The sequence below is a fragment of the Varroa jacobsoni genome, unplaced genomic scaffold, assembly GCF_002532875.2.
Source record: "Varroa jacobsoni isolate VJ856 unplaced genomic scaffold, vjacob_1.0 scaffold_1060, whole genome shotgun sequence".
In the NCBI taxonomy this organism is placed as follows: Eukaryota; Metazoa; Arthropoda; class Arachnida; order Mesostigmata; family Varroidae; genus Varroa; species Varroa jacobsoni.
In genome coordinates, this window is record NW_019213962.1 from 86789 (window position 1) to 114691 (window position 27903).

General features: G+C 39.8%; 1 protein-coding gene across 3 annotated transcripts in view; it reads right to left on the bottom strand.

The window, feature by feature from the left end:
* The window catches only part of Nost (Nostrin), a 48460-nt gene that overhangs the window by 4371 nt on the left and 16186 nt on the right, over nucleotides 1–27903 (bottom strand). For 2 of the 3 annotated variants that reach the window (XM_022843365.2, XM_022843370.2), the window contains exons 3-7: nucleotides 18000–18085; nucleotides 7401–7481; nucleotides 4777–4839; nucleotides 4406–4487; nucleotides 455–681 (exon numbers count right to left, since the gene is read on the bottom strand). In XM_022843365.2, coding sequence (XP_022699100.1) covers nucleotides 455–681; nucleotides 4406–4487; nucleotides 4777–4839; nucleotides 7401–7481; nucleotides 18000–18085 — 539 coding nt within the window. Of the gene's footprint in view, nucleotides 1–454; nucleotides 682–4405; nucleotides 4488–4776; nucleotides 4840–7400; nucleotides 7482–17999; nucleotides 18086–24267; nucleotides 24418–27903 lie in introns of those variants that run through there. The other variant, XM_022843367.2, reaches the window with a different exon arrangement.

Genomic DNA, 27903 nt, shown 5'->3' on the forward strand with positions numbered 1-27903 from the left:
TGCAATATAGCTTAGCGAGCTCAAGAAGCGTTGATCGGAATATATCTCGTTCTAAAGCATAAGGAACCGATATACATATATGTCTAGAAACCTTAGCCCTATCGTCTGTCACACCGAAACCCTATCAGCATCCTTCTCTCGATGTTAACAGAAATAAACGCGTATTTCGTATACGCGCGCGGCATTTCACAAGGAAGTGACAGATGTTAGCCTCTGTTTGACCCTATGCCCAAACGGGTATACGAACTTTGTTCAGTGCTCTCTATATTGATCTGTGTAAGCCGCTGAGCTAATCATTCGTTGATTCGAATGATGCACCACGCTAAGCTGGACGACGGCAACGGTTGGATAACAATGCTGCCAATCCTTAATCAAGACATTTAATATAGTATTGTATTGATGATCGTTAATAAGTTAAATTTTTTTAAAAAATCAATTTATCTTTTGTACGCACGCGAGGCAACTCGTATAGTAGAGTACGTCAGCCCTGGCTAAAGCTTCCTCGGCTCGTACTTTTTTCGCCTGAATTTTTACAAGCTCCTTATCTGACGACGTCCTTTCAATATCTCCGTGTAGCCGTTCAACGTCCCGCTGGTGAATGTAAGCTTGGCGTTTAAGTTTGGCCTCATCGATTCGTTTATCAACTACGATTTTCGCTTTTTTATCGACCTGACACTCCATCTGAAGCAAACGGGAGTAGAGGAAAAGATAGTTAATATTAAACCTATTTGCCGTAGCGAAGTGAAGAAGGCCTAGTAATCCTTGAGTTGTTTAAAAAGTATCAATAACAAACGTATGTATTATATAAATTGGTATATGGATCTTCAGCTTTGTATGAACCGCTTTCGAGCTTATATAGAGCGAGCGATGAATCTTGGTACGTGTTTGATACGCATCCGGGTACCTGAAAATTCATCGTATTTTAAAAAATGCTTTGCAGACGTCTTCTTTTTTGCATCTTTATTTTGGTGTTTTAAATAGTTTTGGATCCGACTACAGAGCCTCTGTCTTTCTTCATAGAACAATGTTTACATTTGTTTGTGTGGTCATATGCGCTAAATCGCTTCATTCCTCGATAGGAGTACTTCCCTGACACCATGAAAACTAGTCTCCATTTTGAGGTCCAGTATCGCTGTTAGACTCATGAAACGTTCTCAATGCTGAAGATTTCTATCTAAGTTTAATCCTTATTACAAGTGAACAATGAAAATTGAGCCTACAAAATGAACAAATATATTCCTGACTGCCATCGCTGTCATGGTAGGGTAGAGGTGTTTTTGTCGACGAAATCAGTCATCGCTGCGTTGGGGGCTTACGAAACTGCAGCCTCTAAACGTAACTATAAGCGATCGCAAGTATGTGAGAGCAATCTGATTATTTCCCACGCAGGTAAATTTAACCAGCATGTATACTATTTGCCCATTTTGGTTCAGGTAAAGAAAAATTATGCGGTCGGCATAACAAAACCTATAGAGCATTATCCAGGTAAAATACTACATGATGTCTTAGAAATAATGTAGTTTTGAAGTACCATTAGATATTGTTAAAACGAATAGGTCTAGCAGGGTAACAGTTAAATTCTCGGCTGGCGTCAACCATGTTGAGTTGCGCAGTTGAGGGTAGCAGTAAAGCGCGACGTCATTATCGATACTATGAATTTGTACAGCAGATTTAGCGGCACTTTTTGAGCAGACAGCATATTCACGATGATAGGTGACCTTCATGATGACGCTATAAACGCCCATTATACGCGACGAGTCAGTTAGAACGGTGTTGTGACATATATTTATATGATCGACTTAATAGGCGATTTATTTACAGTGAAAGGCATTTGTTAACATATTATAGTAAAACGGTATCAATACGTTAATCAAGCAGAGCGAGGTTTCATGGTGAATGAATTCCTATCGATAATTTACATTTTGATTAGTCTATAGGATTTTAAATAAGGCGGGCTCAACCGCCACGTCGGAATATCTGTATCGGAGAAGCCGTTTTAACTGTCGCACTGTTTTAGCAGGTGTATGTATCAGAGAGCTGCCAAAATAGGGTCGTTGAATGCCAGCACAAAATTACCAATGACTAGAATAGCGTAAAGAATATCTCAACCTGGGCGATGGAGCAGTTACGTCGAACGGGTGTCATACCACCGAGTCGGAACACATTTTACGGTAGGCTAGAGAAAGTGCTGTCAAAAAACGTTCAGCGTTTACGGTCAGTGGGCCTTATGTATGAGTTGATAAACCAAATGTTTACAAGTCAAAACAAAAGGGTGCTATATATGTCGGGTGCCATTCGACCCGTATGATGACCCGGTTCATATAATCTTTTCGAGGAGCCGATTTATGAAAGCTAGACCTATACAAGTCGGGCGCCAATAACCGAACTGAGCCAGTAGTTGGTGTGGATGTATTATTGATTTGAGTGCGTTTTGTGTTAGGTTGTTTCGGAACCCGCTAACACATGCTTCTTCGTATTTAACACAGATTGCCTTTAGAGGCATCCGGTATCAAACTAGCCATGCTGTCCTAAGTTTGTCTATTCAATAAAAATACGAGCAGATAAAATAGACACGAAAATAATAGTGGAAGATGTTCGAATCGAAAAAGAAAACAATATATGAATCAAGCTTGAGTTGAATTACTCATGAAACTATTCAAATCCGTTATGGCATATGTTTCGCCCGCCAGCAGACTAATGTAACAATAGATTACAGATTATTTAGAGGCTAGAATGCTTAGTTTAGCACGTAGCTATTGGGTTGTTTTGATGCGCGCAAAGCGCGGTTAAATGAATTAAATTTGAATCAAATATGAAACGTCTATTCGAAGTAACACCATTATCATAATAAACATAGAAAAAAAGTTAAAGGCGATTACTGTTGTTATCATTACTAGTCCTACATTCAAAACAAACATTACTAAGCCTACATCGCAACGAACATAGACAGCCATATCAACTGATAAATGTATGATATGCCTTGACTTTTGCCTAAACAACGCGCTAAGTTTTCTAGTTGTAGATAACATTTTAACTTACTAATACTGATGATCCTGACGATATTTTCTTCAAAGTTCAAATTTGAAACGTGGCATAACTTCGCAGTTCCTATGACCTATTTCCCTTGTTTTAATTTGAATGGTTCGCCATGCTCGTATATATAGATGTAATATTACAAGTAATTCTGTATGTAGCAGGATAGAACTAGACTCGTATTAAAAGCCGCTTAATAAAATTAAATCACCTATGAGTAAAGTTCCTAGGTGGTTTTCCATATCTGACCTCAAGTAAGGTAAACAAGCGTGAATTTTATTTGCAAGCAACATCTGCTAACTACGCCTACATTGAAAACCATATAAATCACTCTCAGATTGAGCTTGGCGTAGTTGACCGAACACGACTAGAGCTTAATACCCCGCTCTTCATTGTAGATTCCAACAAACATCACAGATAACTTTCGACTCTAACAATAACAGAATGAACAAATTTTCTTTTTACCATAGATTCCTTTAATGAAAGTATCGAGGCTATATTTACACAAGATATACATACATTTAAGCTATTTATTAAGGCCTAAGGCATGTCTACTGCTATTGTTACTCAGAGCCTATTAACATCGTATATAACGTTTTTGTAATAGAGATCTAAGACATTTTACAGCCTACGGATGTTTAGGTAAGAAGCCAACTTTGAGATCTAAACGACTATCCTAAGTTAGCTTTAAATTAAGGTTGACTATACGCTTCACAACTTAACTCAACAACATTAACAGATCAGAGTTACATGTTCATTTTGCAATGACACTGCGGCAAGACGGCGCTAACATCTACGTGATTTTTCGTGTAGCACTCTTCGCAGTGCCGAGGAACGCAGTCGTGCTAATACAAGGAGCCTTGGAAGCCGTTTGTCACCGTTCGGACACGCGTAACTCGATAGTGATTCGTAAAAAGGGGAATCATTGGCATATTTACTTACAGCGAGATCTGCAGTTTTAACATGCTGTAACATAGTCATTAAAGGAAATCGCGGAGCTGCGACACTGGAGAAGCGCGATTCGATAAGCGCGTAAATATGTTTTATTAAAGCGCATACAAGTCGATGTTTTCTTTCATTAGGATTTCGGCTATTTTTATGACACAATTGAAAATTATGTTGAACTAGATAAGCGTCGTCCCCAGAGAGGTTTCGTGCTTGATAAACGGCTGATTCAGAGTTTCCCCCTCTGTGTTATATGGTGTACGTCTAGCAAGTTAACCTAATGACCAGTAAAATCCTTAACAATTCCCCTGTTACGCATTGGGGCGCCAACTGAATAAAGTATGACTTGGGATGTCACCCTTCATGTTCTGTACGCTATTTTCCATGTGAGCAGAGATGAGCGTATGCGTCAGAGAGATGTACTTACAGTTTTTCTCGCCTTAGCCTGGTTCTCACAGAGATTTCGCAGGGGTTTAACGACCTCCTCGGTAAGAGACAGAGATAATGCTCTGAAAATAGGCATAAAAGGTGCAACTGCATGTTAGTGGCATGCGTATGCGCAGGCACCGTGGGAAATTTGACAAATAAATAGTCTACAAAAACCCATTTATGTGATGACACTTTAAAAGCAATAAAAAAAAATATAGTGTTTTACATTGGGAACTTGAATAAATAACCTATTGCATTTCAAATTGGCCTAACCTTAACTTATTAAACACCGGACCCCTTAAAGTAATCTGCCTATCTTCAAGTGCAGTGGGCATATATCAGCTAATTAGAACGAATTTCAAGACCAACCTGTGGGTTTCAGCCTCGCGTTCCATCTGAATAGATACATTGCACCATGCATTTGCCGTCGACCTGCCCTCACACAGTAGAAAAACAATTGGTAATTTGTTCGTGTTTTTAAATCCGGAATTTAACCTGCTAAGTAGCCAAAGTTATTTCCGGATTCAAACCTAGGCCACTACGTGTCCCTAGGTTTCGAAGGCAAACACATTACTCAGTCCGCCGTTACGACTATATAGTGATTGTTTTTTTTGCCTATTCCATGCTTTTTGCAGAGCTAAGCTAGTTAAGAATATTATACCTAGTACCTAATTCCAGTTAACAAGTAACAGCCGTTGTATATGTTTGACCTAGGAAATATCGAGACCATCATAACTGTGTCGCCACACTTAAAACGAGACGAGAAATGGGCACGGCGCCCCATATTTTCTCAAATATACGTAGATGTAAAGCGTTCAACAATTTGCTCGAATCACTAATTTTTTTTAATTTACTGAACAGTTGGTCCTGCTCAACGATTGCGCATCGGATACTTTAAGGGGAGCATCAGATTGAAAACTAGGGCACCAATATTATGCATGCAAATTGACCGCTTTTAGAGAAGCATCCAAAAGCTTTATCAAGATTATAAAAACTGCTCGAACTGCGCGATCGACTACACAAGAAGCTGACGATAGCTGTCGTAGTTATGTTCGTTATATCAGTATGCAGACAGTGTATGTGGCACATACAAAATAGAGCCAAATGTGGCCTAAAATTTTTCCTACCCGACCGCGTTGGCTTGAGTGGTTTAAGTAAGAGAAAAAAAATACGATTAGCGTTTAGATGTTTTCTTGACCATGTAATTGTCGCTACTGACGAAGACTTGTGCCTATGACCCGTTTACGCACACGTTTTTCCGCCAAGAGAACGCCTTAAACCGTCTCTTTTACGTTTACGGTAAACTAGTAACGGACGTAACCATTTTCTGGATAATATACATTGTAATGCCATAAGAGAACAAAAAAGGTTGTCATCAGCGTTTCCTTTCAGCAGTCGTGATCATATTGGTATTATTGGCAGTTAAACGAACGGTAATACTTGCAGAAAGTATGGGGTATTGAAATGCGTATAAGCTCATGAGAAATTAAAATGCTACTTGAATAGGGCCCAAGTTTAAAGATGGTTCAAAGTAAAATTTTACCTTTAAACTGGTAAATGAAAGTTTTACTCAGGAGTAGAATTCTGATCTATTCTACGAAGACCGTCTTCTTATATCTAGTAATGCTCCTCACAAACGCGAATTATTTCATTATATGAACCGTCGTAAAGCAAACGGCGTTTCTACGCTCATGTCTATTGACACGATGTTCAGCGAACGATACCATTAGCATAACAGAAAGTAAAATTGTTGATTTGTTAGAGAACATTCGAGACATTTACTTTCTGTATATTACAGTATTGTCAAACGGGCTTATCCACGAATAGAGAAGTTTTCGATACCGCTTTTTTCGACTTCGTACAGCCATCAGGCGGATAACCTAGCAACACTCTCCTCTATAAATGAATAATAATAATCACCTTGCTTTTTTTAAATAGCCCTGGTACACACAACGACAGATAACGGTAAGCGTAGGTCGAACTGTATGAGCAAAAAGTCTGATTCTGGAATATCACGGTAGATCTCGTAGAATCGAATCAAATATGACCAGCTACAGACATCGTACAATCATGGCCACTAGAGTACATCTGCTTGGATCACGACGACTCAGTTCTACACACGCTAAAGCTACCGACAGCCGGCAGTTAGTTCAAGAAACGCTCACTAGTGACAATAATAATCGTATTTCGGCTTCTCGTTAAAAACAGCAGACATCTTTTCCATCAAACGTCTATGTGTTACATATATCTGGTCCGATCCGATATTATCGAAGCACACGATAGCAGTGCACAGATTGTTCTAGCTGTTGTAAAAGGAGCAACGGCGAGCGTTTTCACAGCCTTACATATATGTAATTTCGGCTGATGGGTCGAACGCTTTCGACATCAACGGGCACTATACCTAAATGGTGAAACAGTTGACGTTAGCAGATGACGCTAACCAAGTGGACGAGAAACGGAAAATGCATCTATGGCCAGAATTGTATTGATCGTATTAGAGATGGCAGCCATTAGCCGATAGACTCCTCCAAGCGGCCAATACGATTAGCCAATCTATTTAGTGAAGTTGAAAAAGGTAAAATTTGACATCAGCCGATTTGGATCCACGTGCACAATGCTGACCTAATATATGTGTGTGCCATTCGCTACTGCATATGAAATATATGGGTCAGCCTATTGTAGAGAGTCGATGCCAGATAATATTAGTTAGGGAAACTGAATAGTAATACTAACTATATTGACTAGTAATTTATCACTGCAAACCCGTGTTACATTTTCCGTTTTTTATAGAAGAGGTTTTTCGAAAAGCTTGTTCGATAAAGGCAGGTATTTTTTGTGAACGCGAACGAAGACAAACATTTCTGGATTTCAAAGTTACCATATAATTTTGAAGATGATGCGAAATAATGCTCACAAGTATGTTTCACTGATTTGACAGATAGAACATCAGGTATACGAGTTACATTACTTTTTCGTTAGTTTTTTACACTTACCCGATATTGTCTCTGGCTACTTTGTTTAACTTCACAGCTAACTTGAACAATCCTTTTGCATAAGTGGTCTCTAGTTCAGACCTGAAAAACAAACAATAGCGCGTATGAATTGTCTTTTGATACACTAATTGAGGTTCGAAATAAAGTTGAAACGTACCGCGTATTTCGAAAAGCTATTACTAGCTAGTAATGATTAAACCGTTAAGTTTCTGCGAAATACAATCCTGAGGCAACAGTACCTTCTGATCGCTACACCTTATACTACTACAAACATCACGCAGTCTGTTTCATTTACATTTACATTTCATATACAGTTTATTGCTGCAAGTAGAATGTTATTTTTTTTAATCAAGGGAAAGCAAAAGTCAAGTTCCGCTAAATTACGAAAAACCTTCAGCCAATCGACAAAGTTCTCTTCTACGATCCTAAGTTCCACTTGCTTTTTTGGCATGACCATCCTCGTTGCCTTGACTAACCGTTTTGTTCCATCCACTGATTCTGCTTTCAGTCTGTTTAAATTTGCATGATGACCGCCGCTTATTCATTTCACTTTCGAGAGTCATGAGCAGCCCAGTGTTACGGCAGCCTAGGAAGTGTTTTAGGAAATTCGTGCTCACTTCGCTATTTACCGTGCAGATACGTCCACGTAAAATCATTCTGAAGCGAGAAACAAGCAGCTGGGGAGGTGAACTTTCTCTTCGGTAACCTTATCAGATGCTCAAGATTGTATTAAATAGCTACGGGAGCCTAGGCATTGTCCAAATGGTCGTTATCACTGTATGTAGGCTTGGCGACATGGATCTAAGTTGCGCTTCTGGAGTGCCTAAATGACGTTCTCAGTTAAGTTGTTTGTCGGCCAATTGATCGCATGGTAGCTTGGACAAAATGGTGATACCTGGTTCGTATGCGCGTGCTAAACATAGGAACGCGAAATATCTTATTGCCGAAGTAAAGCTGGACAAAGCAAAGGTCATCGAGGCGCATAGGGATAAGCTCGCCGAAGACGGCCGACGACTATGGTGTAGTTAAAATGGCGATAAGATTTCACAGGTGAGGCACACCTGTGGGGAAAATCATCTTTCTCGATTCGTTTCACGCAAGCACGTCAGGGATGTCGATAGCTAGATTGTCAAATCCGATCATTTCGAGTATAAAGTTAATGAGTTCCGTAATTCCGACTCAAACGTTGCAGATATATCAGTGTATCAAATGAGTGAAATGTAAACCTTATGCCGAAGATGAGATTTCCTCTGTGTACAACGTCAAGTCGATATGCATCTATCGTATAATAACTATTGCCATATTTGCCAAAAAAGGTACATTTAGCTTTCGAATGTCCATATATACCTGCTTAGACAGTATGGATGAAAAATCTTCGAGGAAAAGCCACATCTAGCTATGTGTATGCGTGCATTACTCCAATTAGTCAGTTCGCTAATTGCAAAGCTAGGGGCTCCGTCTCTTGTGCTGTTTGAATTGAGCTACATTATACGCATATGTAAGTTTCTCGCAGACCTACTTCACAATCAATCACTGTAGTCATTTCCATTCTACCTACAACAGCGGTAAAACTGTGCAGATCAAGAACTAGCTACATTATAATTCTACAGCTCGTTGTGCATATTCACACATGTGCACATATTTAAACAAATGTGGGTTAAACCACCGTGGACAAAGCCATTGTAGGACAAACTTGTGTATTACGGAAGCACCGAATGGTAACTGTGCAATCATATTATTTCGCATACATACGGAAAGATATGATATTTGAGATTTCGCTTCGCACTGCCGAGTTCTTGAAAAGTACATACCTCACTACAAGTAGGACCCGGCTGAACAAACGTGAGAAATTATGTAACAGCCAGGACCATAGCAGGCAAAAGAGGAACCAAGCGGGAACTAAACACGGTGAACGAATCGTCTTATTCGTTGTCAGGTCCAGCTCGCGCTATTCAGCATGTCTCGTCGAAGTATTAATAAGCGTCAATGTTTAAATAGGGAAACAGAGACGTCTGGCAAGCCGATCTGTGATCTAGTAGAGATTAAACAACCGAAACAGATACGAATATTCAAAAGGCAACGATGAAAAATCAAAAAACCATTTGCGATAAAAGGCCAACGAAACGAAAGCGTCACAGTGCGCTGGTGTTACTTCATGTCGGATTATCTCCGACAAAACGATCTGGAATTGACTTGGAACAAAACGATAAGGTTCCGTTAAAGGTGAAATTTAAGGACTGCGCTAAAATTTGGTTCCAAACTCCACATATATATATATACATATATATATATATATATATATGTAGGATGAAGTACATGAATCTCAGTTCGCCAGTTGGAAAAAAGCAACCAAAAAATAGGTCTACATAAAAACTAACTAGTACAAGGCTATTTACTTGGGTTCGTGTTGTAGAAACAGTTAGTACAATTCTTAACTCAAAAAGTCGTTGGCTACAAAACTAGACGCGTGCCTTGACCATCTAACTTGAGGGGTTATGAGCTTCGTACCCGCTGACTTGCTACTGCTACGACAAGACTGACACCACTATTCTCAAATGGAAAGCTCCAAGCTAAATAGACGTCTGGCAATAGATGTTCGCCCTCTGTCGCAGCCCTAATTATTGCGACAGTACGGCTCCTTTGGTCCTATGTAATAGCTACAATGAGTTTATATATTTACTCGCTTCTTCCACTTCATGTCCTGACCGATTCTAGGAAGCAAGGAAGGACCAGGAATGCCAGCTATAATTAAATAACAGCAAACATAATCAAATATTGAGAGATATATTGAGAATTACCACGATCTATGCTGCGTGTAGATGCAACGTGTAATTAAGTAGGCACATGGGCAGCTTCTGTACGTCCAGCCGATAATTATACGTGTTTATTAAAACGGAACTCCAATACAGTTAATTACAGACGCAAGATTTATGTCAGATAGAGCTGAGGCGACTGGTGGGACCATGATTTATCGTTAACTAAAAGCAGTGCGTACATCATAGTAAAAATAATTAAAGGTATCTAGTAAGTGGGAAGCATTAGCAGTCTATTCAATATGCGTTATGTCTCGAGTGAATCAGACGACCCGATTGTATGGCTGGTAAACCACTCGATAAATCACGACGCATTAGGCTGTTTCTACTTTTTTTTTTTTTTTTTTAATATGAATGTCGGTTTTTGATTATGCAATATGAAGTCAGTCACAATGACAAGCCTATAAACGGGTTGACGGCGTGCTGGGTCAGGATCTTAACCGCTTTTTCTAACTCCACAGGCATGCTGATCCTAAACAACAAGAAAAATCTATTATGACTTAGAGAGAATTTGATTTAATCTCGCCTTAGCGAAAACTCTATTGAAATATATACAGCGGATGAACACTGGACGAAGATTATTTATCTACATATTGTTTATAAATGATATCCTCATTGTTATCCAAACCGAAGATTAGTTTTTACACCTTATTTATAGCGATACAAACTGCGGTCACGAAATACATATGACATGACGGTATGGTCCTGAATTGTTTTGCTTAGTTATTTATGCAGTCGATCATTCATTACTGTATACCGAGTTAAGACAGTGGGTCTCAGCCACAGCAGTCCTATCCTTCGTGTCCGTATCTGTAGCTGAATGAGACTGCTAGCCCCTTAGGATTGCGCAGGTACAGAGAGTTCCAGTGCAATAGGATCACGTTAAATTGTATTGCTAAAGCTGCCTACTAGTAGCGATTAGAAGTTTACTTCAACTAATAATATTTTTATAACAATTATATTAATTACGGCAGCAGACGTCCCAAAATGTCATCTTTGCCTTTACACACATATATACATATACTATATATATAGGGTTGTCAGAAAGGTAATAACGGTTTTTCAAGCTGGAGGACATTAAAATCACATCTAATAATAATAACAGTAATAATAGGTCTGCGTTACTGTTTCTGAGAAGCTTAGTAGATGTGCTAACATAACTATAATGATTTATTTATGGATTTAAAATAGACCACCTCGAAGATGAGTGAGCTTCTACAAAGATTCACCCTGTTTTAAAATTTGAGTACGATAAAGACCCATAAAAGACTCGTAGCCTTTATGGTCGGCGACCCAAAAATTGTTTCGTCGCTTTTGTTCTGGAAAAAGTGTTCTTCATTGTCGCTAGCTGGAGAACAAAGCTCAATGTCTGATTGCCACGTAAATTAATGTAAAAAAATTTACATCACTGAAAACTACTTTTCGTTTTCGTATTTACATCGGTGAAACTCTACATGAATGTTACGAAATCGAACCATTTTTGAAGCGGTGGGTCACGGCTAGCTAAAATCATAGATAAAAGTATTATACGCAAAAGATCTGCACCGCGATTGGTGGTAGGGTTCGGACTGATGACGAGGAACGTGATGCTACATGTTTAATGCCACTGGAAAGAAATCGCACATTATGGGCTGCTGCTGCTGCTGCCTAGCAGAACGTTTTATTCAGACCCCTATTCTCAATGACAAACAAAATAATGAGAAATCCTTGAAATGAATCGGTTGGAATTAGTAAACGGAAGGGGCTCTCTGATGTAACAATGCAAAACCACATGCATCCTTAGCACCTTTATCCGGTAAATGTTAAATGATTCGACTAGGAAATATCGATGTGTCGACCGTATGACCCGGGTCTTGCACCAGCAGACTATCGTTGATTGTTTCGAACTCTACAGAATGTATTCTATATATATATAGTCCAATTTACTTTCTTGAAAATCAATGGAGGAACACGAAAATCATTTGTCATAATTTGCGGTCTACAAACCATAGAAGTGTCACAGTAATAGGATTATGGTGCTATCACAAAAATGGCAGAAGGTCAGTCAATCAGAACGGCCCATATTCACTTAGTAACATTGTATCAAAAAGAAAAAGATATTTGTTTTAATTTTGCCTCAGAAACGGTCAATACCTTATTGACAATCCTATATATATATATATATGTATGTATGTAGGGTTGTCAATAAATCATACATACAACCGTGTAACTTTGATTTGTAGAGAATCGATCAAACTATAATTAGCATGATATTTGTGGCTACTGCTTATCACCAAACAATCGATGTTTGATCGTCGTAACATCTACGGACGGGCGGTCGGTCGGTTCGATCAAGTCATCAGGCACCAAAGTTATGAGAAGCAGACACCCACAGTAGACTGATAAAGATGCCTGCGCCGTCAGCACAACAAAGGATGAGGTTTCGACTCTAGCTTTCATGTCGCTAGTGCCGCCGTTCCACTAGTAGGCCTGGTTTAACAATACTTTCTGAATGACGATTACTACGATGCCAAAACGCTACTAAGCATGATGGCCTGCGAAAGGCCGCTGTGTTCTGGTCACCAAAATGTCGACCGCTCTAATAACAATAACAGCAGACGCAAGAACTGATCGGTCGACTAACAGCTGCCACGAGCTGGTAGTCCCTGAACACGAGCCAGAAGTCTGCGAATGCAAACCATTAGATTCGTTATTGCCGCCACGAGGATACTTTTTAGGCCATTCAAACGGAGCATTTGGGCCAAGTCAGTGTTGGAAACAACAAGCAGGTCAAAGATGGCCTGATGATTGTGCAACTTTTAAATGATAAATTTAGTTTATCTTGCGTGCGGGCTATTTGGCGTATATCATTCAAGTGAAGCTGAACCTTTGGATAATATTGCCAATAGCGATTGATGGTGACAAGGATGACGAAGTCGTGCCGATGATAGACATCAAGAACCCCTAAATGCGCTAGGAAAAAAATTGACATTATATATAATAACATAATATATATATATATATATAAACTAAGTATTTTTTTCTTTCTCTGGCTGTTCGTCATCATAAATACGTTCTGTTACCAATCACGTGCAACCAAAATAATTATGCGTAAATTGTAATGCTGACTTTTACAGTAATTGTTTGGGTTATCTATAGGCTGAGACCTCTTGACACCTGCGTCCTGCTGCCCGTGCTAAGACCCATCATTCATCGTTAACATGAAAACTTCCTCGACTGCACAAGAAAAATTTAACCGGAGCATTTTAAGTGTGTTTTTCGTCGATATTATCACACAACGCCTCTTTACTCGGATCGTTTTTGATTTAGTCACAACTGTTATTGGGTTCTCGTCACGCAACCTCGGCTAGTCGCTGTCAATATGGGTCATTTCGATTCATGTGCCTATGTCATCATTAGACTTCTTTAAAGTATCATTGATATTCATTTCGGCACCACCCCCGTATTCATCTCAGCTCATTGTATCTATGAATACCGTTCTTCCATCTTCTTTTTCTCTAATCTTTCTTTCTTACTGCTATAGACAACTATAATACATATGACGATATCAGCGTCCCTTATAGTGAGCCTACAGGCCAAAGCATCACTCTTCGACAGTCTTCTTCGCATATCCGATGCATCCGGAACAGCGCCAGCAGCCGTTATGCTGAACAGTGAAATTGCAATCGCCACCTCAACAACAACAAGAGCTCAGCGCTATATATAGATCGACACGTTCTTCGGTTTTCTGTTTCCGCCCTATCGTTCCGGTATTTCATGACTCCTTTCGATCTACAATTTTCGGTCGGCATCAAATTCTCGGTCAATTTCGGTCGTTTGAACTTTGGATCTAGCCTAAGTATTGACGCTTCATCCTTCGCGTCTACCAACGTTTAGTTGTGTCTTTCGACACTTCTACTGCATTTTCCGGATTTATAATTTTTGTTTTCTTTGCGCCTGAGACGAAGAGGCGTCGTGTTAGAATGGAAACATTGCGCGCCATCAGTTGCTGATCGGTAAAGATTGCTAAGTGCTTTCCGATAAAAATATCACGCGTCTCTAGAAATTTATCTGATTGGGCTACGTCCGAATGATACTGACGCTTTCGCTAACGACACACTTACCACAACCCGGTATCGTGGTTGGACACCGAGCTATAATTAACCCAAGCAGTACGGTGGTAAAATGAAAACTCCCCTGGAGACGTAAAATTGCTAGTCCGCTAGAACAGCTATATATATATATATATATTCATAGGATGATCCACGAACGTCATATCTCATTTATGAGATATAATGTTCGTGGATAGCTGCGTAGTAATTACGGTGGGTGATATTATCATGAGAAATCGCGGTAAACGTTTGCTTTGTTGCACAAACGTCAAACATCCACCCCACTGAATAGAAACGAACGATATACCATTAATAAGAAGCAGGTTCAATACGTACGCAGGCATAGTCAAAATTGTGACCGTTCGAATTTTTCGTCAGGCCTTAACGATAGTGCTGGTACAAGCCTGGCATAATGCGGTAACGGTCTGTGTAGGACAGGATTAGTAAGTGCCTTTCGGACCGACAGGCCAAATGACGTACGCGTTAACTTAACAAGCATGGACTGATGTATTGAGATTATGCAGGAGTCTCGGTGCAAAATTGCTTTTATTTTGCTTGCTGTTTGTAGCTTCGATGGCTTTCATCATTCTACCACTACTTAGACTGCTATTTTGGAAGGTAAGAAACCAGTTCGCCACATTGAGCTGCGGGTTACTTATCAGCGTTGCCACAACGAACTACCTAAAAATGTGGAACCTTGCACTCTTCTTCTGCGGTCTTATCAACGGAACAGCGAACAATTATGTTAAAAATTGAGTTTGGCACTTGAGTAGCAGATTTGGTATCTTAAAACAGAAAGAAAAAAAAAAAAAAAAAAAAAAAAAGAAACGAAACGAAACGATAACGTTTAGATTACGTTATTTTGCCTGTACTATGGAGATGCGAGAACTCCTCAAAAGCGTATAGAAATATATATCGATTAAATGATTTAAGTTGCACACGTAGTCTGAACAAAAGGTGTAGGTTATGACAGTGTACTTAATTACCAAATATTGAGCCCAGCTGGAATAAGTCACAACTGGGAATTGTTTAAATCAGAAAAACGAAAAAAGAAAATACTCAGAAATATGGCAGTGACGAATTTTATTTTTATAGAGTTTTTACGCCGGTCGACCAAATGATAAGCAATCAATTTTATCAAAGATAACCGTACTTTTGCATGAATGGAGCTTATCTCGTTCGAACAACAATTTGCATTAGTGTGCGCCGATGGGCTGTAGCAGCAAAGCCTGAATTTCGGGCCTCGCTAGATTCCGCAATTATAATCAATGCGACATTGCGCACTAACCTTACAATTACCAGTAGTAATTTATAGGTTACAGGTTATAGATAAACTGAGCTAATATTTATCCGCGAAACGTTCGCTCAACTACCGGAAAATTGGCCTCCATTTATCAATAGCATAGCGCAGTAGCTCGGTACTGCGCACCGATTTCTCAGATAAGGTACAGCGCCTTAATAAAGACTGCAGTAACTCAAAACAGGTTAGAATTTGTTGTGCTGGACAAGCCGTTATTATTTAGCTATTACGTTCTAATATAGATATTAATATTGTACCCGTCGCCATCGTTGGCCGTCAATAACAAATAGTCTAAAATATAACCTTTAATGCACTACCAGGATAAAAATGCAGGATATTTCAGCAGCACGGTCCGTAAAAATGTTACCCGTATCCGACTGAGCAATCAACAAAGTCCGCTGGGACAATGTCATTCTCGGCCGTACACTGCGGCTTTGTCCACTGTAATTATTAACTCAGTAAACGACCAAAGCCGCATCCCTCACGGCAGGTCTTCGGGAAGAACCGCTATATTTGATTACTTGGAGTACTCTGCGGGGCAATTTTTCAGCGATGCTCACAGCACTTACGGGTGATGCTACTTGTCCTTCGATTAAGCTAATCGATCCTTATCCGAAACTTACTTTATGCGAAATTTAAGTCGAAAAGTACGTTGAAATGTATGAATTTGGGTGCAATTTCTTGCGACTAGAACAAGTAGCATATGAAATAACGATGTCAAATAGCAGGATAGAATAGAAGTGAAGTTACGTCAGGCTTCCTGCTTCGTTAAAAACTGTCAGATTACACTGCCCTAAGTATCTTATATTGTATTAGTGTAGGCCTCTTGAACTTTGAGTTAATTTCGGTGAGTAAATACTTCAGATCTCACTTGAAGGGGCGCTAGAAGCTTCATCCGAATCGAATCGCCAGGTGCTTATAAGCGTGAGCTGCCAACCATTAGGGGTACTGTGGCTAGAATTATCTTCCAACCCTAGCCTACGTGGTATACCTTACCAACTGGCAGTCGCAGAACGGCTATTTTTGTATAAAATCATCAAGCAGACTAAGAACATGACGTTCAACGGTGGTAACAATAATAATAACAATAACGGTTGCTTCCGGGCATTCATAGTTAAACTGATAAAAAGCATAAGCAAGTCAACAGGTTAGGATTAATTAAGTGATAGGTGACTGGCGATAGTACACTCAACAGGACAAACAATTAAATTAATGAAGACTTTTAGGTGTACCTATAGCAAAAGGCTACCCTATACGCCTTTCACGGTCCGTTTTTTTTAACAATGCCAGCCGCTCCTAACATACTAAATACTACAATGACTGAAGTTAACGATAGTGATAATGTTACGTTTATCAGTTTAGTAAGTTGATTAGACGAAACGTGCATCCCTAATGAACCGAATTTTCACCATTCTTCTTGCACAAAAACCACAAAGGTACAGCGGCAATGAGGTGTTCCCTCTCCTCGAAAGGGTTTTATATTATTATTATCATCATCCTCATCATTGTCGCAACTTCAATCCGCTGCAGCGAATAAAATAGCTCATTTATGTATATTCATCTCATCATGTCCTGGTCGCATCGAAAGCCGGACACGCAGGCAAGCAACAAAACAATGCTAAGTTTATGCGCTGATACGAATAGTGCAAGGGTATGTCATCACCGCTCAGCATGAATCATAAAAACACCTTGACCCCATGAATAGCTTGAGTCAGCAGAGCTACCGGTGATTTTACTTCGGTAGTGGCAGTTACCATTGCGATTGAGGTAAGTCTCCAGCTCAGCCAACTTAGCGCGCCATGGTTGAATAAGCGTCGGCTTTGTCAGTGATAAACGCTGTTCAACGGCGAGCGGCAATCGATGTTCACGCTCAATCACTGTAGCATATGAGATAGACATCTCTAAGATCTACGTATAATAGTATGTGGGTATAGAATAGTAGTGAGGATCGCTAACGGAAAGCGTTGGCGTCATTGGATGCTTTTCAGAACGTTACGGTAGTGGTACAAATTTGTCACGGTAGAAGTTAAGAGAATGCTCGAAAGTTCGCAACTGTACAATAATAAAAAGAAAGTTAATACAAATATTCACATCAATGCTTTCTGAGTCAATGAGATGCTTTTATGGTTTGCATCAATAATCCAGTTGAATGATATATATGACGACTAAGCTAATTGTAGGTATATGCCGGCAAAGTACGAATGATAAAAACTGCCTCATTTGCACAGCGTTTTAAAGTATCGTGCCCTGAAAGCGTATGATCTAGTTGTGAAAATCTGCGCACTACTACTAGGCTGTTCCTGCGAATGCCTAGGTCCGATGGCCTTGAAAGGTTCAGTAGCAAGCGTTCTGAACAACGATCGGTTGAATATTCTCCTTATAGGACAGTACTCACCTCTCACTGAGAACTGATGCTACCTCCTTCGTAAAGTCCGAACCGTGCTTCACAAGTTTGCGAAGTTCTTCGAATCCATTCGGACCCTGAAATAAGGTTCAACAATGAATTATTTAATAACTATAATTCGTTTCCTAAAAATGAACAATTTTCCATTAAATCATGCTTCAGTGTTACACTGAAAGACTTGTTACTATGTTTTTTTCTAGCGTAGTTGAAAATGTATACAATTTTAACAAATCTGGGATGACCTCGAGGTTAAATAACTTCGATAACTATACAGCTACATTTGATCCATTGGTGTTTTCATATGTGTTTTTGTCAATCAACGATAGATCCTTTATAGCAAAAATACCCCCAGTATTTTCCTGTTTGCTGTTTACAAAGAACAAGCTTTGTGCGTATTTTTAGGCATATCGTTTCTATCGCTGGTTTGAAATCTCGAAACACTTTGGGACCTTTAGCCTTGCTAGTCACACACAAATTCAGTTGAAACACATATAACAAATAAAGCCAACAAGGTTGTAATAAAGCAGTCTACTTCATATGTTTGTTATAACATATATAGTGGCCGCTGATGATCGCGCGAAGAGCTATTGCCCAATAGGGTGTTTATGTATAATCATTCGCCCTTCACTCATTGCATTCTGTAGACAACTAATAAGCTTAGTCAAAACAGGACAAATAGATAGCGGCTGAATGCTGTTAGAAATAGTATGCTTAAGATGCAAATGTTCACGACAATTTATTTCATGGCTAATTGTTTATAGCAAGGATGTTACCGTACATCTACTGCTCGGATGTCTGCAAACATATCCGAAAATAAACCTTGTATTCATTCATAAGGCTCATCGGCTAGTTAACTATATCTATGGATACTTCATGCGGTTACCTACTGAATGTCAAGAACTAAATTTATTGATAAGTTTCAATTTTCGATACTTTTCAGCGTTCTGCCCACTAGCCCACACAGACTTATGTGTGGTGATGGTGGTCACTCCTTTATATCCATCTCACTGCACAGCCTATTTATAATCTGTCTGTTTAAACCTCACGCATCACAGTCTTTACCATAGCAACAGTCCAGTATTTGTCTCTTTGTGCTTTAAGACTTGGTTCCCTCACTTCATTCCTCTATTTTTAACACCAATTCAACGCTATATGGAGTTCTTGCGAAGGCGCACATACACTACCCAACCAAACATCTTTTATGGCTAATCAATGTATTGTGCAGAGGGACCCAATTGCTATTCGATCGACTCACCTCCCAACAGTTGCCCTACTCCATTTAGAACCTGATGAAGCACCCGTCAAGCTATTACCGAGCCGCTTACTTACCACGCTAACGCAGCCTTAGGCGATCACAGATAGATCTGGCACAGAATACACATATCCCATACTCCCATAGTCGTGACGAGGGTATGCGAAGTTAGAAAGATTCTGCAACGCGGAATGGCCTAACAAGTCCCACCCAATGCGTCTATTCGCCGAACGGCTAAGCCGGCCTCAAGGCACAATCGTAACGTGTGCATACTAAGCGCACACGTAGGCATCCATCTGCGTTACTTCTTCACTATGTCAGGGTACTACTACCATCGCAAACGGTAAAAGTTAAAAGCGTTCCTATGAGTACCGTCGAGGCTTTTTCCAGTGACGGCCCTAGACGAAGTTCCGTGCAGCTCAATTCTGCGCAGAAATTCTGTGTAGAACTGAGCTGCAAGAAAACGAAAATTTCGCTTTGAATCGTCCAGTGTCTAGACAGTGCCGTGTATTTTACTATAAATGTACTATTCCGTCGTGACCAAATGTATTTGGATCACCGACGACCAAACTGCACCTCATAATTCTAGTGAAAACAATCGAGGTATAGAAGCGCGTTGTACTTTTTCAATGCCGCTGTTCGGCATTGTACGTTGGGCTTCGCCGGACTCAAATCGAAGCAAGGAAAATCTTTTGCAGTTAGTGTATTATGGATGTTTGGTACATACACGGTCGCATAGAACATCTGTTGTTTATATACATGGTGTACTTGAATGAAAAGTTAAATAAAAAAATATACTGTTGGATTCGCTGATTCGATATTGTTAGAGACGTAGGAAGGCTTTTTGGTCTTGTATCTACTACAGGACACAATCTTCGAATGGTTATACGGTGGTTTTGTTGCACTAGAATTTCCCGAATGTCTGACAACACATCGTTTTGGTGCAATGCTATTTAGATAAGAAGGAGCTCAAAGTCGACCCATTTCGTTAGGTGTTCGGTCACTGAAAATGGGGCTTATTAGGCTGTCCATATATGATTCGCCTGCTGTTGTCTTCAGTTTTGTTATTTCACGTTTTTCTCTACGACGTTATTCTACCAGTGCAGTTAGCAGATGCCCTTTGAATTTTCAAAATACGCTTTTACTGAAGCCTATCATTATCCACCCTACTGCCAAGGTCAACAACAACTATGCACCAGCATCCGTATATGTGACGAATCCATGTTATTAGCAAATTGATATGTTGTTTTGTTTGCTGGCGATTTCATAGGCCTTAGTTTAATTGACTAAGTAGGCAAAAACTAAGGATCTTATCTTTTAAACTTTGTGCCTCCTGATAGCCTTCTGGGAATATCTCAAATCAGCAACAGCGCAATCCGGACGAGAGCAAGAGAATCGACTATGACGGCGTAATCATCAGCACTATCGTCGTCAGACAAATGCCTAAACTAAATAAATTTTCGGACGATCCAATCTACTCGATTGACTGCGGTAGAATCCGCGAGAAAACATTTCGCAGGCAGACGCAGATGATTCATATACGAAAACTGTGCAGTTGCTGATGTAGGATAAGAAGAAACATCCGTCATCCGTTTACCCTACTGTTAAAAAGCAAACTAAACATGTAAAAAAAAACAACTCTATCGACAGCAAGACGGAACATATCAATGAATTTAATTTTATGGTTAGTTAGTATTTTGACGAGGTACCAACATTTTTCTGCAGATAAATCTACAAATCCCGTCCGCAATTCGTCGATACTATGTGGAGTTACACCGTGTGTGTGTGTGTATATATAATCTCACTGTTCCGGTATTCGGTACGCTTGCTCTTATTATTTGTACACCGTTGCGATATCTCTTGACAGAGTCGAAGCTAATGGGTATACCACGATGTTATACTAGATGCACTCTTCGTTGTGTTGTGGAGAAGACTGACAAACGAGTGCAGGGTGTGTGACGATGCTGGCCGGAAAAACTTTTTCATGCCTTTGACTAAAATGCGAAACCAAAAATAGAGTACTAATAAAAAAAAATAAAAGCCAAAGCTTCAGGCAAAAAGCGCCAGCTTCTGAGCCCTCTGAACGTGTTTGACTCAGCTAATAGAAATACTTCTACGTAACAGTTTTGTTCTGCCAATTTAAACTTTATCCGTTTACAGTTTGCTTCTCTATCTATCAAGTTTATCTTCTTTTACTAAATCAACTTCTCGAGAGATACAAGCTGAGTTAGTTGACATCTTCGATCGTTTGTCACGTTACCACGACCACACAACATATCCTTACCTATCTTTGTCATCGCTACGTCCTATCGCTTGCTTAGTAAAGTAGGCCACAGAAAGCTACTATTTTGATCACCAAAGGTTTTCTATCAAATCCGCGACGAGTTAAACTAGACAGGATTGCAGTAGTCGATGTTCAGCGATTGACGCTACTTACGTTCTGACCATTGCCGTCAAGCTACTATCATTATGCCGTAGGATTTGCTTGAAATCAAGTGCTGCAACAGCACAACCCCTCGACTTGACACTGAGTCGAAGGAAAAAAAAAATCAATTTACGATATTTCAACAGCCTGAACAGCAAACGTCGTCAGCAATTTTTTTTAGTCATTCTACTTGTCTACACCCACACACGTATCTACCAGTATCTACTGCAGTCTCTGTTATGCCGCGCTGTCCAACATTATCGTAGATTTAGCGAGTCATTTTATTGCACAGCCTGTTTTTAATATCTCCCTTCCGCAAACTTGAACGATGCGCCGATCAACCGGGGGACCCTAAAGGTTAAAGGGCGAATCAACGATGTCAAACTTGAATGGGTGACGTGGTAATCGTCAGGACACGGGCGCCAGTATTAGACGCCAAAAGTAACTGTGGTCGTAAAGAGCTAAGCGGGCATGGACAATTATTTGCCTCAACTGAGACATCTATCTACTGTACCATGATGAGAATGAACTGTGACGGTTCTGATCCCAAATCTTAAATAGCCGACATATCGAGGTCGGCGGGAAAGACCAATAAGCATTCGATTTCTGTATTGTCGCCATCATGAAGATGTCAATGTGATCGAGGTGATATCGATGGTACGATACTGAGTTTCGGTCGGAGTGATGATTTATGGATTGATTAAAAGTACGTAACAATTTGACTGAATTGAGATGATTCGCTCATTCTCTCGGTCGATTTATACACTTTATCATAGATTTATAATGAATGTATACGACGGGAACTGATGTTTATGCAAAAGGTAAAACAACACGGTTACAAGGGAACTTGATTGATAGATGATTAATCAAAGGTAATGATATTGCTGATAGTACTGGGTGGCGAACCGAGGACTTCTTAGCAGCTTTTCAATTTATAAGGTCTATATATAATTTACCGTTAAAACAATTCGCTAGATGCTAGTACTGGATTGATGGAACGCAAAGCTAGTATTACTACAAAGTCGATTACTACATAAAAAAAGATCGACCATAAACCGTATTTGTACTTCGGTAATTCACCGCGACCCAAACTGTCACTTCACTGACGACAACTGAGAAAAAAAAACAAAAAGGAGCAAAAACAAAGAAACTAACTATGATGACGGACTAAATGTCTAAAAACAAAAAAATAAAACACATATCCTATAAAGAGACTGACGCATCGCAAGATTATTAACAAATATAATAATGCTGTTAGATTCGCACCTTGTTATTGCTGATGATGACGACATTCTCGGCACGTACCGTTTCAGTAATTTATTAAGTAGCTACCCTGTTCATGCCATAGAATTGGTGACGGGTTGACCTCCATTTTCCATTCACTGGCCGTACCGCGTGCAGCGAGAGTCGACTCAGTGCTAAATGGGGTTACTGATTGATTTGCAGGCTAACTATGAAAGTAACTCGTTTTCAGCGAATAGCGTCATCGGTGACCGTTAACGAACGCTTCATTATATTTACCTATTATGATTTAACTATTGTGTGATTGTTGCGATAGGCGGGGTGACATATTACAGCAGAGCTGACTGGCCATCGGGTGCGCCGCTGTAACCGAGCGTCGAGGCCCTCATGATGACATTACCTCAACCGTTAATTAGATGTCCGCTCCGTTATGAACAGTAACGAGGACGGAAGTGAATTGCAGCAAAAAAAAGGTTAGCGTAAACAAATTGTGATCGTCAAAGTACGGGATCAGTCATCCGAAATGCGAGTTTTTTGCTCGATCAAGTCTCTTACGCAGTGATGAATCCTGTAACTCCACCACTCCCACGTATCGCGTAAAAAAGGAAAAAGGCGACGATCGAGCGCAATGACTGCCTGACACCAAGCGGTCAAATTGTTTGACTGGAATCGGGCATCTAAAACGTTAACTACAGCAACGATAGGCATCACCGGAACTGAACCATCTTGTAACTGTCCTGATGTAAATCCCGTTTCTGTTGGAAGGTAAATCACTGCAGAGGCGAGACAAGCATCTGCCACTGTTGCCGCAACTGTGATTTATTCAACCGTACCCAAGTTTTTTTATTTTAACTATCTCACGTCTTTCATAACGATCCACTGATGAAAAACAAACTAGGGGCGAACTATCCAAAAGTACATTACTATCTTCAATGAAAAAAATTACCTGGACTGATTAAAGGATAAAAAGTTTCACTTTACAAACGTTCAAAATTTTCGTAACGTTCTATGGACTTATTAATTCTGCCTTCGCTTCTGTGTTCAAATCTATCTCGAATAGGACAGACGTGTCATCAATGCTTATAATCATGCAAAGTAGCTTCAAAAGGAGACAAAGAAATCTGAACATGAAGCACAGAGGAACGCCAGCCGATATTAAGGAATAACGTTTTCTTGTTATCAGCTATCCTCTATGTATGCTTGGATACTTTTATTACGTGCATAAGATAAAAATATACTTGAAGCGTTGTCTTTTACCCCCCGACTATCCGATCAGGATAAAAAAAGTTCGTCCACACTGGAATTATTTACAAGTTTTAAGTGCATGTTTTTTGAATTACCAGTATCTTAATTTCGTTCTTGGTACCTCCATGAAACATCTGACCGCATAGACGCTCACTGAACCCACTTCACTGTTTTCGTCAGCGTAGATACGAACGTAATTCCCATCGTTTGTACAATATGCTAGCTTAAATTAGTTAGCTCAGGGTAATGGCATTGACAACTATCGAGCAGACGAACAACTCGAACGCCACCTGTAATTATCGTGAACTAGCTCCCTCTATGTACGGGTACCGACCAGCATGGCTGTCGACATTTCTTTGCAGGAGACAGATGCGACGCACGAAGGGTGAACCAAGATGAACGTGCCGTCGACGTAAAAGTCGAAAGGTTGTTACTATTATTATATTAGGTTGCTCTGCTACTCTTCGCTATTTTCATTTATTTCTGCTTTTCTCGCTTTACATATGTAATCATCTATACATTTTACAAAAAAAAAAGGTTATCTTTAGTTTTATATATGTATATAACCGCTAAACCAACTTAGAAGCTAAACAAATTTGCTAGGATACCGCATCGCGCAGGTCCTGTTCCTTCAGCACGTGTCTAGATGGCGACGTGCTTTAATTCTATAACGTACAATTAGTCGTGCATGCATACAGAATACAGTAATAAACAAACATAATACTTTTCATAGAAGTGGCGGCACGTTGCAGGTGAGCTTAGTTATGGCGAAATCATAGATTCATCAGCTGTTTTCTTCTGCGTGTATATCTCGACAATATTAATATTGGCTTAAGTTAAAGACACTTAATGATAAAATAGTTATAGGAGCCACAATGTTAAAAAAAAACGGTTGTTAAGCTCGCAACGCTCGAGTTCTTGAAATGTTTTTCTAGTCTCAATTCAAAATTTCTTCTTTAAAAAACTTTTTAAAAAAAACTTATTTGCACTACAGTGCTTTCACCATTTAGGCAGACTGTCCCGAAAGAAAAATGTATTAGCGGTTTGAATGATTGCAAGTCCAGTTTTTACTCAGATACAATTAGTAATTAAATTTAAGGATAATCTACGTAGAACTACTCTTTTTTCTTCTATCGCAGAAGCTTAGAAAGTTACAAATACCAGCTGTTGTCAATTAAACCGCTGATATAAGTAAGGTATCCATTGACAAACATCAACAAACGATTCCGTGAGTTTTATGGGGTAATTTTCGCTCAACTGTCGCTTCGTAGTTCCGTAACACTGTTTATATTCGAGCATAGACGTTGCTTTTAAAGTCTCCCTCTAAAGAAACACCCATTGGCATCAGGTTTTGACGACTGACAGGTTATCCTATGGAACCGTTGTGGGCATGGGAGATCTCCACTGAGACTCGCTCTTAGATTAGGATGATAATACACGAATAACACATCGCTGGGACAATATATTTGCTACTGTTCATTTCTTTTGTTGTTTAACTAGCATTTACGTTGATAGTTCACTTTTTCTGCGATCCACCTAAAATTAGCACTGGCTTTACGGTAAAAAAAACTGGTTGACCCTTTTACCATGTTTTCGTTATCTCTTCCTGTCGACCGCCGCATTAGGTAGACCGGCCTGTAGCTCTTCTACACGCTTCGAGTTTTCAGGTCATATTTGACACTCTTGTTAATGCCATGATTTAATTTCCTGCTATTGTATTTGTTTTTCTGTCTCGTTAGCTTGGCTGACGCTATCAGTCCTACCTGCGCAGAGTCAATAGGACCATCTGTTCTAGGTAACGCCCGCATGTACAGTACTGTTAAATGATGTTCCAATACCTGATAGCTTATCCAGTACAAGCTATGCCACAAATTTTCACGTATCAACTGCATCTGAAAACTTCTTGCTGTAGTCGTTCGTCAGCCGTTAAAGTCGGACGTGTACAGACTGATGCAACCCCAAATGCCGTGTATTCTGCTGCTTTTTTGATGTTGTGAAGAACAGGAAGCACCGAATAATGGCGCTTATTGAACGTAAAACATAATTCCGCTGATACCATCAGCACAAGACAAAAAGATTCACCGTATTTCATTAAGATTCATTTGAAACCGGTAGCAACAGCAGAGCTATGGTATCATCACTATGGGCATGAAGCAGTCCGAATAAAGTCAATTGTTGATTTTAGAACAATAACACGTCTATTGCCTAAGCATAAAAAAGCGTCAACAGTATTGCCTTGCGACTACATCACCGGCTGGTGGCTGTAGGTACCCCGTGCTAGCTTAGTGGGTAACGTACTTGCCTGCCACGTTGTGATCTCGGTTCGAACCCGAGCATAAACACACGGTTCGTTTCGTATTGGGGGCTAGCCGTCATGAAATGCGTAATGGTGATATCGGACGTAAAACTCGAAACATGGAGGTGGCTGTAAGCAACCTGTTGCGGTATTTCTTTCTGTTTTGTCTTTCTGTTTGTGAACACATATCTTCGATGCTATATTCTTTCATTACAGTTGATATATGACAGAATAATCGTTGTAGAGAATAACGATTGTCAATTAGTTCTAGATGATTGAGCTCTGCAAATACTAGCGAAAAAGTTCGTCAGGGTAAAAAAATAAACCGGTTAGCCTTAAAAGCTAGAATAAATATATCCATCTATTTTTTCGTGTCGGATGCGTAGATATCTAGACATGTACGGACGAGTACGTCAGTCTACACTGTAAACATAGGATATCATATACCGATTTATTAAGTATTTCGGTTCGAGTCATTCGCGCCCATTTCTCTGTTGGCCACGGTAGACTAACGTCATCTGCATGTAAGCTTGATACAGGCAAATGTAAGATTCGCGCGCAGACAACAACTTTATAATGCCAAGATATTTTAACTATGGCATTGCTTAGTTTAACTGACATTTTTTCAACATTTTTAGAGATATAGTGATCCCTTGGTTCATAACAGGGCTTTACTATTGTAGTGAAGTTCTGGCAAAGGATGACAACGTTTTGTATCTGCGCCACTGTCACCGATTGAACTGTGACGAAATCGTGACATAAAAAACATCTGATAATACAGCAAATAGAATATCAAAAATACGACCGGGTATTCGATAATGTAACCGCACTTACTTGGTATAATGAAAAATGCCGTATTACACGATTCCGCATTTGTGCTCACCACATAGTCGCCCAGTGCTAGACCAAATGAAGACGCTGCGGAAAACACGACCGTCTAAAGGCCTGTACTTTATTAAGTTAACGTAGCGTAACGAAGCTTGCAAGTTTCGACATTGTAGGACGGATGAGCCGATAATTATTTTATCGATCAAACATATTAGGTTGCGTACCTGATTTAGTTGTCCCTAAGTAGCTGAAATGTTGTATAGTACACATTTTTGACGTATTATCTCGCGTCAACCGTCGCAATTATCTGTCTATTAATGAGTGCCGTTACAAAGCATGAATGTGTAGCTAAATTGAATCTGTGGTTACAAAACCAAAATTTCTAGCACAGTTTTTGGCGAGCATAAGACTCCTTACGGAAGGGCTTAGCTTTAAGAATTTTTCATTGTCAAAGTTGAATCGAACGAGGCACGACTCTAAGCAATTCCTCCGACGAAACAGCCTAGAACAAAGTTCACTGATATATAAAAGGTCTTATGCCAATCGCAGACTAATAAACGATTATCTGAAGTGAATTGCGGCCGTTTCTCCTTTAACGAGAAAAGAC